This window comes from Nelumbo nucifera, chromosome 4 (assembly GCF_055504915.1).
Source record: "Nelumbo nucifera cultivar China Antique chromosome 4, China Antique-T2T, whole genome shotgun sequence".
NCBI lineage: Eukaryota > Viridiplantae > Streptophyta > Magnoliopsida > Proteales > Nelumbonaceae > Nelumbo > Nelumbo nucifera.
In genome coordinates, this window is record NC_142652.1 from 21,612,366 (window position 1) to 21,630,115 (window position 17,750).

At 34.6% G+C, this 17,750-nt stretch overlaps 1 protein-coding gene across 2 annotated transcripts in view; it reads left to right on the plus strand.

Moving 5' to 3' along the window:
* The first annotated feature begins 1,175 nt into the window (after positions 1–1,175).
* LOC104597886 (agamous-like MADS-box protein MADS2) overlaps positions 1,176–17,750 on the plus strand; it is a 28,334-nt gene continuing 11,759 nt past the window's right edge. The window contains exons 1-3 of one of the 2 annotated variants that reach the window (XM_088886487.1): positions 1,176–1,715; positions 1,806–2,172; positions 16,914–17,015. In XM_088886487.1, the coding sequence (XP_088742613.1) occupies positions 1,988–2,172; positions 16,914–17,015 (287 nt within the window). In that variant the 5' untranslated portion in view covers positions 1,176–1,715; positions 1,806–1,987. The remainder of the gene's footprint in view (positions 1,716–1,805; positions 2,173–16,913; positions 17,016–17,750) is intronic. The other variant, XM_010259656.3, reaches the window with a different exon arrangement.

Below are 17,750 nucleotides of genomic sequence, written 5' to 3' on the forward strand. Positions count from 1 at the left end.
TTAACTGTAATGGATGCAAGCATGAATTCCAATAAAGTATATGCCATTTTTATCAAAAGCCCACTTGAATGCAAATTTATTCTTTTTTGTTTTATTGATGTACTTTTACATCTTATTATCAATGTAAATATGCATTAAAAAATGTATTTTCTCTCATTTGTCAATACATAAATGTAATGTTGCCAAATACAGGCAAAAATGAACCAGAATGAAAATTTACCCTGAACTAGAATTTACACTCCATTTGCATAATTTCCAAACGCAACCTAAGTTACAAAAATAGATGGATTTTTGTAACAGTGGCACAGATCAATGTTAACCTAATGTTGCAGAAGATTGGGACCAATGACATTGAAAAGTATGGCTCAAAACATCATCTTCATCATCATCTAAGCCATGTCCCAAGTAGAAAGATATGTTACCATGTGAAAAGCTTAGGATGTTCTTAAACATGGGTAGGGTACATAGCTGTCATTAAAACCAAGGAGGTAAAGATTTTCCTGAGGTTACAACAGTACTAGTCTCCTCAACTACCCTATCAACATGAACACGTAAAATACCTCAATTTAAATTCCATACTTATACAAATTAACACACACCTAGCTAGAATTAATCATTAGAAGATGCACTGAATACAAATCAACCTGTGCTTAATGGTTGCAGGATTTGCTTATTAAGATTTTTTTTTTCTAGTTTGAGAAGTAATGTAAAACAAGTACGGAACACCAACCTATATCATCCTATTTTAAGAAAGAAATTTAAGCTACTTAAGTCTAAATATAGGAAGGAACTAGAGAAGAGTTACAATATGTGGGAGATTTAAAGCCTGTAGCTGAGCCCAAGAGGCCAAGGCCATGTGACCTTTCTTTGTTGAACAGGCATACCATTGCTAGCTCTACCACCTTCTTTTATATAGATCTTATAAGATATTAAATTAAGCACTGTTCAACTGTTTATGTGTCACGTAACCCTCTAACAAATAGGAACAAGTGATGCACATGCAGAGATTAGGGACCCCATATCCATGGGTTATTGTACGTACATAGAAGGTATTACAGGTCAGGTCAAAAGGGGAACCTGCCTGTTTAGGTGATCCCAGATGTTAGCTAGGGAGACACTGTTTTCTCTTATTGTTGGTTAAAATCCCCCCAAACAACCAACTCTCTCTGCAAATGCAATTGGCTCAATTCCTTTATTTTACTTTTCTTTCTTTCTTCTTCTTCTTCTCTCTCTCTCTAATTATGTATCGACCACTAATTATTCATCTCGTTGAGTCGCTTCCACCCCCCTTCAGTTGTTTCCATTTTCCAAAGAGCATAAGTGCTCACCCAAGGCCAAGGCAAAGGTAATTACTGTACCCGAAAAAACAAGGAAGAAAAAAATAGTGAAAAAGGTAACAGTTGAAAAATGTACAACAGGTTAAGGGTATTTTTGCCCGTAGAAAAAATCAGCATGGCTGGTGCATCGATCGACCATTGTTATTTTGACACGTCAAAAACCAAAATTTGTATGTTTTAAGGTTGGTGTTGACGTTAAAACATCACGAGATAATAATAATAATAACAGTGGATGAGAAAAAAATATTTGCAGACTCCCTTTTATTCTGGTCTGGAAAACCTGTGTGGGTTGTGAAGCAAAGCTAAGTGAGAGAGAGAGAGAGCAGAAGTGCAGAGCAGCAGAAGCGAACGGAAGAAGAAGATCAAAAAAAGAAACAAGTATGTATCGGCATATATATCCAAATATTTCCCATTTCTGACAATTTCTCATTTACCAATCTCTGTCTTCTGTTCTTTCTTGCTTTGCAGGAACATTTATACACCAACCCACGAAAGAGGATCAGCTCTTAACTGAGAGGAGGTAGAGAAGGAAACGAAGAAGAAGAAGAGAAAACGAACAGATAATACACATATTTAACAAAGATACGCTTTTTAGAGAGATAATCTAATTAATATATAAAAAAGAAGAGAGAGAGCAGGTGAAGAAGAAGATGGGGAGAGGAAGGGTAGAGCTGAAGAGGATCGAGAACAAGATAAATCGTCAGGTTACGTTCGCAAAAAGAAGGAACGGCCTTCTTAAGAAGGCTTACGAGCTCTCTGTTCTCTGTGATGCCGAGGTTGCTCTCATCATCTTCTCTAACCGAGGCAAACTTTATGAGTTCTGCAGCAGCTCTAGGTATGCTTTCTCACATTTCCTTCTCCTTTTCTCTTCATCTCCCTCTTTCTACTGTTTCCTTGATGTCAGGAAATCTTTATGCTTCTCTCTTGTTATTTTTCCTACTTCTGTTAGAAAGCAAACTATACTTTTTTATTTTATTTTTCTACAAGATCTGATTTTGGATGTTACTTTGCTAGTTTTATGAGGTATTGATGGTGTCCATTATGAATAAAATGTGTGCGTTTTCTTAATTTTTCTTTAGTTTTTGTTGTTCATTGTTTTTTCTGATTTTTTCCTTTTGATGTAAGTTAAGGTTAGGCTATGATCCGCTTTTCTATGTTTTGGTTCTGGTATTTGTGAGATCCGAATCTGTATGGAGCTTCTCGGGATTGTTGGTATGGAGATCTGCTGATTAATTGTTTTGCGAATCCGTCAATCATATCAATGGATTTTCTTAGTTTTTCTTGGTGGGTTTTAATTTTCAACTACGGATCAACTTATTTTAGATATTTCTCTCTCTTTCTCTCTCTCTCTCTCTCCGCCATCTCTTCTGCAAAGAACTGGATCAACCAGGTCTTTACTGGGAAGTCTGATGGATGATTTAACTTCAACGCTGGCAAAAGCAGGTTGCCAGTTCGATTCTGTGCGTCATTTTACGAGTGTTAAAGATGAAAATCCACAGGATCAGTCTTTAGATTTGATAGAACGTTTCACGTCTATGATCGGTTCGGTCCATTGGAAGTGGTATTTATTTGTTGTGAAACCTTTAGGTGTGCAATAAATCTTTGCCTGTTTGGTGCAGCGGATGCAAAATTGTACTAACCTTTCAGATAAGAAAAAGGATATATACTTTGTTGGTGTGGTCATGCACATCCAGATTTGAAATTCATAGTTGCCTGGGCCTTTCAGGACTTGAGGTTCACTTGTTCAAACACATCCTTTTCTATCTCTAGCGTTATTGCTTCTTTTTTTGGTTGTTATTAGAAAATCACCAATTGGCCATGGGCTGCATTACAGATTATATACAGACCAGTGATCTTCCTTATAGACCATCCTAATTTGCTTAGGTTTGTTGCAAGTTATGGTTCGCCTAGCAGTTTGGGATGTGTAACAGCCAAGAGGATATAGTGTTGGTGGCTGTTATGAAACTTCTCATTTCTGAAACTTGATGGGTTTTGGAGGTAGTGCAATTAAGTACCTTTCCATGTTTTAGGTTGCAAAAGGGCACTGTTTTTTTTTTTTTTTAGATCGGTAACAGAATATAGGAAAATCTTATCAAGCCAGGTCAGGGTAAGCAGAAAGGGAGAAAGAAAAGAAACATGCAAAAGGGTACAGCTGTGAATATGGTGTATTGGAGGTTGGTGGTTATCATGATTTGGAAGTTTCAGCCACAAGGGTGCTTCTTTCATGCTTACATCGAGTTTATGTTCAGCTATTGCTGATAAACAACATACCCATTTTTAAGGCCTACCAAGGTATGAAGCTTCAATTTCTTTGCTCTTTAAAAGCAAACCTCGACTGCAGTTATGGAGCTAAAGCCTACTAAGGTATGAATCTTCAATGCTACAACTGGTACTAGGAATATGATCAAATAACGTAATACTTAGAACAATAAATTACATGAAAATGAATAGAATCTGCAGTAAGTATGGATGGTCATGTGTCGATTCAGTTGAGATGACTAATTGAAGAAAGGTAGTCTGGAATACTTTTTATAGGGTATAGTGTCTGCCTGAACCTGAACAAATAGAGCATAAAGAAGGTACACCAATCGACTATGGAAGAATTAATAACCTAGGTTTTAATTCTTCTCCTTTTTTTCTTTTTTAATAAAACATTCATAACTACTTTTCAAAAAAAAAAGATCAAATAGAAGATACGTCAAATAGGGAATATAATTATTCACTTGGGTTTTAAGTCAATTAAATAATAGGGAATTTTAAATTTAAGGAATGGAAAATAGACTAAGTTGAATTGAAGTATATCTGGTAAAAAGTTTTCTCCCTTACTACCAACCAAAGAAAAAAAAAATACTTCTCTTACTTACCGAGAAATTCATGATTCTGTCCTATACATCACCTAGTCTCTCGTCTAATTTAATTTACTTTTTTTTTCTGTGTTTACCTTATAATTTTTCATAAGCTTTCTAGCATAAACTGAAATAGTGATATAAATAATCAATTACTAACAAGTGAGAAGGTGCTTTTATGAAGCAAGATATTATTATGTTCATGTGTCATTGCAACGTAGATCTGACCTTATATGAAGTTACTTGTGTTTCAACCAATATTTGTACAGGATAAATGTCAATTTTTGTGCAGTTCAAAGTTTCAATATGTAGATGTTTGTCATTTTTATTAGAAGAAATCTGTAAACCAATGCATATCATAGCCTAAAACTAGCCCAAAATTTTCTCAATTGCAGTAATATTAATGGCTATTGATCCTCAAATCACCCTATTTCCCCGTGAAGAACAAGATTATCTAACAACTAGGATTTTGGATTTCGTTTCACAAACAAGATTGTGTATTGGTTGAATATCCAGATTGCCTATACAAATAAAAAAAAAAAAGAAAAGAAAAACATCCACATTGCCTAGATAGTCCCACATTTGAATATGGATTTCCAAACAACAAGGCTATATATTTCACGCAAACCATGTTTCACTGTGATTAACATCATATTATGTAATGTGTTGCATGGAATGATCACCCTATATCTTCTCTAATTAAGCATCTCCCAGTATTAATAAGCATCATTCCGCCAGTTGGGAATGGGCAAAGTAATTGTCATTTGAGCATTTCAGAAACTTGTGCTTTAACATGGTTGTAATCTGATAATTTTTCCATTGAAGTTCTTCTTCCTGATGTTGATAAAATGATATTGAACATTCCAAAAGATTTTATGGTTAAACAGATAGATCTGTTTATATCAATTCAACATATCCGTCTCTTAAACAGGTTCATTTGCTTAATTATATGGTCTATTTTCTTTCCTCGAGCGATTAACCTTCATTGTTTTTACATTCTCCATTTATGAAAGTGTTCTTATTGTCTGGTTTGTGAAAACGTGAAAAATTAACTTGATTCAGTGAGTACACTAATGCATTTTGCCTTATCCTTTTTCAATAGAAGTGGGGCTAGGACATGGGCCAGGTTAACCAAAACCTAGCCCTAACCCTACCTGAAAGAAGTTAATTGGGTTGGGTTGGGTGAGGGCTGACTTTTGCCAATCCGGCTTGGGGTTGGGTTAGGGTTCACCCATTAGGCAACCTGACCCAACCCGAACCCAAACCCAACTCTACTATTGCTATTGGACATATGTGTTGTAGTTCAGTCACATACATATATACTTTCATAATCCATTTGTGTTAATGTCAAATTGTTATTAGTGATTTTCATTCATTATTTCATGTTTTGTTACCGTTGGTGTCATGATTTTGAATTTTGAATAGGAGAACTATCATAATTCATATTAAGGATTCGACTATGATATCAAGAAGACATGATACCAGAAAAACTTGGAACCAATCAACTGGTATCATAAAAGTGATATCCAATCGGGTAATATTTATCAAAATTCACGATAGGGTTTTGATTGGTCAAAGCCCTTCCTGTGTCATGCTTTTCAGGCAAATACCAATTAAAAATATGGTTAATATATGGTCATAAAAAGTTGATTTTAAGTTTCAAAATCAAAGATTAAGAAAATATGAGAGATCTTATGAGATTTTAAGAGGTTGGGAGAAAGTAGGGCTGCAAGTTGGGCCAGGTTAGGTCGGGTTGAGGCCAACCCTAGACCAACCCTAAGTTCTAAACCCCAATCCTAATCCTAATACAACCTGACTTTCAACCCGACCAACTCAACCCTAACCTTAACCCTAACTAAATTCCTTCAACCCTAACCCAACCCAACCCGAAGTCAATTTCGGGTTGGGCCCAATCCAACCTTCTTCCCATCCTCTAAAACCTCATAGAATTTCTCGATTTTAGATCTTAACTCAACTTTCACTACATATATTAATCCTATGTTTCATTAGTATTTGTTTGTTGACGTTATTTTTTTGTTCTTTTAGTACAAAATTCAGAAAAACAAGTGTTAGAAATGACTATAGTTTATTATGAGTTATGACTTATGATAGATCTTTCTTGGGCGGCAAACAACATAGAGGAGATGAAGAATAAAATTTTCAAAAAACATAAAATAATGTTATTAAGGTTTTAGTCTTTCTAGTTAGGATGAAGTGAAGTGATTATCTTAAAAGAAATACATGATACTATGTAGTGGGGGCTATACAAATATCATGCATCTCAACAAATCAATGTATGTTATATATTACATATATATATTTATATATGACATGTACTATAGAGTCGGGTTCGGGTTGGATTAAGTTGGCTAAGGGGTCCCCTAATCCGACCCGAAGTAAAGTTGGGTTCATGAATTTCAACCCTAACCCTAACCTGAACATCAACCCGACCCAACCCAATCCAACTTTTTCGGGCTGGGTTAGGGCCAACCCGGCCCAAGTTGCAGCCTTAGGAGAAAGGTCAAGTTGGGCCCAACCCGAGTCTAATCCAACTCAAAGTTGGTTGGGTTAGAGTTAGGATTAGGGATTCAGAACATCATGTTGGGTTAGGGTTGACCTCAACCCGGTCTAACCTTGCTTGATTTGCACACCCTATGTAGAAACTACGAACAGGTTCTGCTATTTCCTTACAACCATTGTGAATCAGTGGTTCTACTTATCATTCTTTGATTGATTTTTGTCTGAACGTGCTATAGAGTTGATTAACAACCTAATAAAAACATGCTATGCAATTATGAATCAGTGGCTCTACTTATCATTCTTTGATTGATTTTTATGTCTAAACATGCTATAGAAGCGATTAACAATCTAATAAAAACCTGCTGTGCAATTGTGAATAGTGGCTCTGCTTATCATTCTTTGATTGATTTTTATGTCTAAACATGCTATTAGAGTTCTGCGGAAAAAAATGATGTATAGTTGATTAACAACCTAATAAAAACATGCCATACAATTGATAAAGGAAATTCTCTTACTAACCAAATGCTGGAACATCACAATGGACTAAACATTACAATAGTTAATCCATATTAATAATCATTGAACATCAACTAATCAGGGACTTAACTTATTTCTGGCATGTGAGAAATATTAGTTTAGGAATGATTTCGTGTATTAAACATTGGCTGTCACTTGGCTGTTGATCATTTTTGGTCTTCTAACTCAACGTCTACTAGTAAATTTTGCACATTCTTTTGCACTTAGCAATTTTGTATGGTGGTGATGATAATAGTAATAATATGTCTCAAAAATTTTCTACAATATAATATTGGAGATGTGGCTAAATATTTTCTACAAAATTTCTATGTTTTTTTTTTCATAGTTATGTTTTTATCTTTTTAATAGTAAAACGATTTCATTTTGAGTCAGTTTTAAACTTTGTATTTCATTTTCATTATTAATAAAAACAATTATTGTTTATCACACTTTTTTTAATATGATTATTATAAAATATTAGAGATATGCCCATATTTTTTGATGATTTTATTTTTGGGTTGATTTTAAAAAATGTGTTTTATTGTTAAAAGTATTGGACATAAGTCTAATTAGTAAAATTGGTGAGGAAAATATACTTTGAATGTAGGATTTAATGAAAGCAAATGGGAGTTAATACCTTAAATATAAAAACCTAATAAGAAGGAATTGAGATGAACCAAATTCAAATATAGGGGTATTTTAGTTAAGAAAAAAAATTTCACAAGCTCATTAGTACTTTTAAGGATTTTTGGCAATGAGAACAACTGAACTTTGCCAAAAGGCCAATTTTTATCCTAAAGAAATAAAAAGGGCCATTTTTTACCCCAAACTTTGATAAAAAGGCCATATGTAGGCAAAAACAAACAACATTTGAAACAGCATTGGCAGATCTGTTAGACAATGTTATGTGTGGCACTGCTAAAGTTTGAGAAAAGACACTTTCAACCCTAAAGTTTGAAAATGGGCCACTTTAATAAGGTTAATTAAGTAAATTACTTTAGGGTCTAATTAAATGACCTTAAAGCATTTAATTTACTTGATTAAGTTAATCAAATAAATTGAAAAATAACTAATTAAGATAATTAAATAAATTAAACTAATTAAGAAAATAAAGTAAATTAATTAAATACAAAGTTAATCAATCTAAATAAGTAAATTAAGCCAAATAAGCAAGGTTTTAAAAACCAACAAAAAATGACACTACTTTGGTCATCAGTTTCTAGGTCAACAGTTCGATTGTTTGGTCCAAATGGATCAGCCCATGATGTTTTGAAAAATAAAAAATCAAATATAATTAAAATAATGAAACGAAAACCATTTATTGGATAAACGGTTTAGCAGTTCAACTATTTGGGTCTGCAATTTGTTTGACTAAGTTAAAAATTTTGGGTAGTCAAACTATTTGACCCAGGAATTGGTCAATTGTCTAGTTCTATTTTATACCCAGCGATTTGATCTAGGAATTGATCAATTTCCCAATTCCATTTTCTACTTGGCCTGGAATTTTCAAAAAAAAAAAGGACTTGGTTAACAAACCATTGTCCTAGACAATTGAAATTGCTAAATTGTTCAATCTACTAAATGGTTTTTCAGTCATTTTTTATTTTAATTATATTTTACTTTTTTATTTTTAAAATGTCATGGGCTGATCCAGTTGGACCGGACGACCAAATTGTTGACTTAGAAACAGTGGACAAAGCGGTTCCATTTTGGGTCGAGTTTTAAATTACCTTGCTTAATTGGTTTAATTTACTTATTTAGATTGATTAGCTTTGTTTATTTAATATAATTAATTAACTTTGTTTCCTTCATTAATTTAATTAATTGATTTAATTGTTTAATTTACTTAATTATATTAATTGTTGTAATTTATTTAATTAACTTAATTAAATAAACTAAATACTTTAGGGTCATTTAAAATCAATTAATTAAGTAAATTAAAACTTAATTATACTTTAGGGTCATTTAACTAGACCTTGAAATAATTTACTTAATTAACTTTATTAAAGTGGCCCATTTTTAAACTTTAGGGTCGAAAGTGACCTTTTTCAAACTTTAGCAGTGCCATGTAACATTGTCTAACAGATTTGTCAATGCCGTTTCAAATGTCATCTATTTTTGCCTACAACTGGCTTTTTTATCAAATTATGGGGTGAAAATGGCCTTTTTATTCTTTAGAGTTGAAATTGGCTTTTCCTCAAAGTTCAGGTGTTGTCAAAGCCAAAAATCCATACTTTTAATAGTAGAATTTGCTTATTGGTGAAAAAAAATTACCTTACATATAAGATTTAATGACGTAAACAGTAATAATTCAAATTACATTTTTTCTCTCTCAATTAGAGAGGGATCAAATTCAAAAATGGTTATTTTAATCAAGAACAACAGTTGCACAAACTCATTCATACTTTTAATAGTAGTATAGATTTATATTTGAGTGAGATAGAGAGAGAGGTCGTGGTCAGGCTTTTCAATGTTTCTCCATCAGCTCAGTTCAATTAGATACCGTGGTATTAGACAAGAAAACTGAGATACATTACTCATAGAAAACAGAATAAACAAATAATAGAAATTTAGCCCCAAATTTGCTCCAAGGTGGATAAGGTTGTGACTAATAACTGTCCCATTGTTGGTGCGCCACCCAACTATATATTAAAAGAAAATGCCAAATGTTTCCTCCACTCTTAAAACAAAAATGATGTTTCTTTTGCAACAAAAATAAAAAAAGAAAACACTGTGATATTGATGCCTTATAAATTTGCAATATACTATCTGATTTTACTTAGCTGTTGCCTTTTGTACTGCGCAATGATATAGCGTATTTTATTCATCCAAAAATGATATAGCTAATTCTAAAGTGGATGATGAACTTCAAAAATTTCTTCTTTCTTTTTTAGGTTTTTTGGCTGCTTGATACGCATGCAATAATTTGTCATGCTTAGACATGGATATGGATATCTCCCTTCCATGTATTTCTGCAATGCTCTTTGTTCTGTAAATTAGACACCTGATTCATTTAGATTTCTGTGGAACCCATTGACGTTGGTAATTAGATTAATGACTTGCGTTGAACACTAACCCAAAAAACATAGAAAAGACTAGTGGTGATAACGCGTATAAAATATAAAGAATACCTTTCAACCTCGTGAACTTGCAACTGCAATATTGCAAAAGTCACCATCACGAAGCGAGTTGAGCTAGTTGACTCACCTGATGTTTTAACGGGGAACTCTGAAAGTCAAAGACTAGTGGATTGGTGATCTCACCAACAATTTAACATGAAAAACACCAACAAATTCTTTTTTTTTCATGAATATGAAAAACACCAACAATTGAACGTGAAAAATCTAAGTTCTGAATCTTTTTGGTGGCAATTATTATTTTGTTACAGAATACATATACGTAGATAACGTAGATATGGACCTTGTATTATAGAGTCATCGTGTAACATGAAATCTTAATTTTAGTTTCACGTACTGGATGTTAGTTGGTGGATTCCAAACTCGGCCATGTGTCGAGTAAATGGGGAAACCAGGGATTAGGTCAGACCAAAACATGTTCGAACTTAATGGGGAAACCAGTAACACCTTAGGTCTATTTTTAGTTTCAGAAGTATCTTAGGGTGGTGGGCCTTTGCATATTCTCCAGGTTGGACTTCCGAATCTCATGTATGAATGACGAGCTTTGGAAAGCAACTCCTTAGACAACTCTAGTTTCATATCTTTGGCTACATTAATATTTATAATTCCTTGCTAACACAGTTCTTTTACGGTGAGATAGTAGATGAACACTTACGTGTGATATAGATAGAAAAGACCTACTTTTAGTTACACAATTATTCTTAGAAAAAGATGTAGGAGAGAGAGTAAAAAATAAAAGAATGGTTGTATATTATTTGACCTATCGACCAGGTTGATATATAGATACAATATATATACACAAAGATGAAAGAATAAATAAAGAAATTCAAAATAGGAGCGTATGTACAAATATTTTCTAATTAATTTCTGCTAATTAATTCTTTTTAATTTAGTGGTTGCCAAATCTGTATAAGAGCCTTTATTGGTAATTGGAGGAAATTTGTTTGATAGCTGCTAAATATCCTTTATTCTCAGTTGCTATTCTGGATTGAGATCTATCAATGGCAATTGCTAAATATCCTTTATTCTTAGTTGCTATTCTAGATTGAGAGCCTCTATTGGAAATTGTCAGTCTTGTGGAGTTACCTTCTGGAGGACTTTCCTTAATACGCCCTCTCAAGCGAAACGGGGCGGGAAGCATGTGAAACTTGAACCGGAGAAAATCAAACTAAACTGGAGCAACATGTTTGGTAAAGATATCGGCCAGCTGATCATCATTAGAGATATATTGGACATCCAGATTTTTATGGAGATTATGATCATGTAAGAAATGAAAGTTCACTTCGATGTGCTTGGTGCAAGAGTGAAACACTGGATGCGCTACTAGATACGTGGCACCAATATTATCATAGTAAATTATAGGCGGAACATGCTGATGAACACCCAAATCCCGTAGTATGGACTGAAGCCACAACAATTCTATGGTGGAGTTAGCTAAGGAGCGAAATTCGGCTTCAGTGTTAGAATGGACAATGGTGGGCTGTTTCTTCGCACTCCAAGAGATTAAATGAGATCCAAAGAAAATACCATAACCACCAGTAGACCGGCGGTCATCAAGGTAACTAGCCTAATCAGCATTTGAAAAAGCAACTAAATATCCAGGAGTATTGGATGCAAAAAATAGTCCATGTTCAATTGTGCCTTTGAGATAACGTAGAATGTGTTTTACTGCCGTCCAATGATCACTGGTCGGGTTCTGAAGGAATTGACAGGCTTTGTTCACCGCAAAAGCCACATTTGGACGTATAAGTGTAACATACTGCAGAGCCTCGACAACGTTGCGATACTAAGTAGGATCAAGAAGTGGGTCTCCCTGAAATTTAGATAATCGAGACATAGGAGCCATAGGCATGGTCAAGGGTTTAGATCCTGCCAAATTAGTTTTCTGTAGGAAATCCAAAATGTAACACCTCTGAGAAAGAAACAATCCAGTCTTGCCACGATGAGCTTCTACTCCAAGAAAATAGTGTAGAGATCCAAGATCCTTAAGAGAGAAGCTCCAAGACAAATCCACAATTAGTTGAGAAACATGAGCAGCAGAAGAACCAGTAACAATAATATCATCAACATAAACAAAAATATATAGAAAAATATTATTTTTGGTGTAAATGAAGAGAGAGGGATCACACTGAGAGATTCTAAAGCCAAGATCATGAAGTCTTTGACTGAGGCGAGAAAACCAAACCCGATGGGCTTGATGAAGACCATATAGAGCCTTTTTAAGCTTGCAGACATAATCTGGACGTGTTTGATCCTCAAAACCCCGAGGCTATTTCATATAAATATTTTCTTGAAAAAATCCATTCAGTAAGGCATTGTGAACATCTAGCTACTTAATGTCCCACCCTTGTGAGGTGGCCAAAGATAAAACTTTATGAACAATGGCTAGCTTAACAACAGGGCTGAAGGTATCAGTGAAGTCGACACTAGGAACTTGAGAGAAACCCCGAGCTACTAGTCTAGCTTAGTAGCATTCAACAGAACCATCAAGTTTCCTCTTAATTTTGTACACCCACTTAGAGCCAACAACATTCATGGAAGGGTCATAAGGAACAAGCTGCCACGTACCATTCTGTATGAGTGCATGAAATTCAGATGCCGTAGCAGTGTGCCAGTGTGCAGACTTGGATGCCTGAGAGTAGGAAGTTGGTTATGCATCAATCGGACTACCATCTGCAAGTAACTCTTTAGGTAAGGGATACCGTGTGACATGTTGCACATGGTGGGAAGTCATAGAACGGGTATTCATCGAATGTGTCCGTACAACTGGTGTAGGAACAACAGGTGTGGTGTTGAGAATATCCTGAATCAGCCACGTTCTCTATTGTGGCTGAGTTGTCTGATTATTATCATGAGACAAAGACTCATTAGTATAAGTGGAAGGTGAACTTGTAGTTATACCTTGTTCAAGAGATGAAGAGTTAGGAGAAGAGATATCATTCTGCGCATTAGTGACTGAAGGAACATGTAGCAGGGTGACTAACAATAATTTCTTGTGAAGTAACAGAATTATAGCACTTGTATCCTTTATGAGATGAACTATATCCAACAAAAATGCAATTAATAGATCTATAGTCCATCTTGTGCTTATTATATGGCCGAATGAATGGATAGCAGACACAACCAAAACTTCACAATATAGAATAATTAGGTTTTTTACCAAACAACTTTTCATAAGGAGAGAGATTACCAAGTTTTGGAGTAGGCAACTGGTTAATGAGAAACACTACAGTTTCTGTTACTTCAACCCAGAAGGATTTGGGGAGAGAGGAGGACGCTAGTAGAGAGAGAGTGGACTCAATAATATACCGGTGTTTCCTTTCAGCATTTCCATTCTGCTCATGAGTATGAGGACAACTAACCCTGTGTGAAATTCCTTCACTATCCAAGAAGGGGGATAATTTTCGAAACTCTCCTCCCCAATCACTTTGAAATATCTTAATTTTAGTGGAAAATAGATTTTTAGCATGTCTCTTAAATTTAACAAAAGCATCAAACACATTTGATTTTCTTTCAAGAGGATAAATCCAAGGAAACTTAGAATAGGCATCCATAAACAAAACAAAATATTTATAGCCTTTTGTAGACAAAATTGGGGCAGGTCCCCATACATCTGAATAAATTAACTCTACAGACTGAGAGACGTTACTAGAAGAAATTGGCAAATTTAAACGATGTGCTTTGCCTAATTGGCACTGCTCATTTACATGTCCTGAATAAGGTAAACCAAATTTAGAAATTACTAATTTAACTGTTTTTAATGATGCATGTCCTAGGCGATGATGCCAATTCTAGAAGGAAGCTCTTTCTCTAACAAATGCTTCAGCTGATTTTCTCCTTCATTAATGTCTCCCAGGAACTGATAGAGCCCATATCTACTGGGTCCTTTGAGTAGAACTCTCCCCATACGGTCCTTCAATAAAAAGAAATCCGGGTGAAACTCAAATATTAAATTATTATCTCTTGTGAATTTGCTAACAGAGATCAAATTCTTTGTCAAAGCAGGAACATGATATATATTTTTCAGATTAAATTGATAATGGTCATAATTTAATGAAGAAGAGTCAATACTCTTAATTGTCAAACCTTCACCATTACCAACTTTCACTTGGTCCGTACCAAAAAATTCAGTCTTGTTCTATAAGTTATTAGCATCTGGAGTCATGTGATGAGTTGCTCCACTATCAGGGTACCAAGCAGGGTCGATATTAGCTGTTGAGCCATTGTAGGAAGACATACCACTATGAAACGCAACCATAAGATCTGGAGAATTATGGTTCTATTCTCCTTGGTATGAGAGGTCGTACCGTTTGTAGCACTTGAGTGCACCGTGGCCAGGTTTGTTACATACCTGTTAGATAATTGTATTACATCTTCCTCGACCTTGTCCACGTCCAAACTGATTGCCACACCCCTACCTCTGCCACGGCCATAATTCCCTTTGTTATTCTGAAACAGAGAATTATTATTGCTACTTTTTCCATTGTTATTATTATTTTGCTGCTATATTGGCATTGGGAGGTTCATTGGAAACATTATGTTGAACAAGCCAAGATTCATGGCTAAGCAATAAACCAAGAACATCATTGATGCCTAACTGACCAGCATCAGTCCTATTAGTAATAGTAGTGACGAGAGATTCATATTTGCTACCTAGTCTAGATAGGACGTAGAGAACAATGTCTTCCTTAGCTACCGGTTCAGAAACAACAAACAGATTGTCTACAATAGTTTTTGCTTTCTGAACATACTCGCTTATGGACAGATTGCCTTTCTTAAGATTTTGTAACTGTCGCCTTAGTTGTAGCACCCTAGATCGTGAACGAGAAGAAAACGATCTTTCTAGGGCACTCCAGACTTCAACTGTAGTAGATAGTCCAACAACTTGGGCTAATATGCCCTCTGTCAGAGTTGCAACAAGCCAACTTAAAACAAGTTGGTCCAATTGTACCCATGAAGAATAGTTTGGGTTAAGAATTTTCTTACTACCATCATTGGGATCTGGAATTTCCTCTGGTGGTGCCTTGGCCGAACCACCAATTAAGCCCATCAGTTTGTAGGCCCTAAGAACCGGTAAAAGTTGAACTCTCTATAGAAAAAAATTTTCTCCATTCAACTTAATGGTGAGATACAGAGAAATGTTAGGAATAGAATTCATGGCTACTATAGTAGTCATGTTCTAAAGACCAGAAGAATTGGAGCTCATAGCTTCAAATGAATTAGCACTGTGAGATGCCATAGGCTCTGATACCAAGATAAAGATGTAGGAGAGAGTAAAAAATAAAAGAATGGTTGTATATTACTTGACCTGTCGACCAGGCTGATATAGATACAATATATATACACAAAGATGAAAGAATAAATAAAGAAATAAAGAATAGGAGTCTATGTACAAAGATTTTCTAATTAATTCTTTCTAATTTAGTGGTTGTCAAATCTGTGTGAGAGCCTTTATTAGTAATTAGAGGAGATCTATCATTGACAACTGTTAAATATCCTTTATTCTCAGTTGCTATTCTGAATTGAGATCTGTCATTGGCAGTTGCTAAATATCCTTTACTCTAAGTTGTTATTCTGGATTGAGAGCCTCCATTGATAATTGCCAGTCTTGTGGAGTTACCTTCTTTCCTTAATATTCTTATTGACATGTTCGTTTGGTTGGAGGATGAACTGACCCATTGGGAGTTAGTGAATTTTACCATAGAACTGACTTTCTATAATGGCATGATATTGCTTGTGCCATGAATCTGACTGATATTCTCTTAAGCTAAGCTATTCTAAACCTTTGATTACCTTGACAACACAATATACAGGAATTTGAGGCTTTCAACGTTTAACAACAATGCCCGGCGAAACTGACTGGTTCACATTGATGCAGGAGTCTTTGATAATTATATATGGAATAATGGAGAAAATTTGTGATGCATCCCAGCTGTTAAAACCAAAACCTTCGGAGGCGTGTGGACTATCTGAATAAAATCTTTTGTAGAAACTTATTAGGAAGATGAAAGCTTGTTAATCTCCTTGGCGACTAAAATATCGTATATAATTATGAATTTATATAGCATGGTTCATTAGGAAGTTTGTGCCAATTGACGATGGAAATTTGAAGAGTAATTCCAACGTCCATCTTTTTTTTTTTGTATATGGCTCAACGCAAACCCTTTAGCTTTAGGAAGCAGTAATACAAGTTTAAACTCATGGAAGGGGCATTTGCTTTGTATCAATACTTAGGCCTTCATATATATATTTAGTTATCCTCCTACCAAATAGTAAGTATACCTTCTAGCATTTTATTATATTATCTAATATAAACTTCAGAAGAGCTAGAATACAATATTTCTGGATAAAATATCTTTGGATGCATGCATGCATTTATTAGCTTACAATTTTATATGTTGTAGTATTATACCGAAGGATAAAACAATAAAATAAAGTACTTGTTCATTACCATATAATGGACACTATGAGATTAATTTATAGTCTTTCATATACTAAGAGGTTATATTATTGGTGGCTTTTTGGGTGTGGTTGATTATGTGTCCTTTTGTTCAAAGAGGTGCGCATGTTTGTTGTCGGGTGGAGCTGGTGAGTGTGCAAAATCTCTTTTGCACAGCTGGTGCTTTTCGGTTTCTTCTGCTTATGCTTCTAAGAGAGGGGTTGGTCCTTCGCTCTTAGTTGTATCTTGGTTCGTTTTTTTTCCTTTTCAATAAATTTTATTTTTTACTTATAAAATAACATCCTACGTGTACTGTTGTCTTAGGACAAGCGATAGTAATTATTTCTTTTATCTCGTCACTACCTCATGTTTTCTTATTTCTCTCTCTCTCTAAATGGTTCTGTATTCGTATAAATCCTTCTGTTTGGACTTCCTTGAACATTTATAACAATGTAACAATTACCTAGGAATGCACATCTATATATATATATATATATATATATATATATATATTAAAAAAAGGCTTTCAGGCTCTAGTTCCTACCATTTAGACATATATCTTTTTCAGATTTAGACACATGGCATTTTGTGAAAAGTTACCACTAAAGCACATGGTCCATTAAGTGGCATTCTCATTTTCTAGAAAGCCAGAGACGTGGTAATTTCCGAGAAATTCTTGTTAAAATCTACAACCCACCATTCAGACACATAGCCTTTCTATTTTTCTAAAAAGCTAGACACGTGGCATTTTCTAATAAGTTGTTGTTAAAGCCCACAACCCACTACCACCATTTTCAATCCATTCCTAAAAAATGCAGAAAATACAAAAGTGGTTATCCACAGCCACTTTTGTCTAATTCTATCAATCTCACTTAATCATTAACCCTCTATGTATCATAACAAAAAAAAAATTATCCATATTTTAATAATTATTGAAAAGCTATTTTTTGAAAAT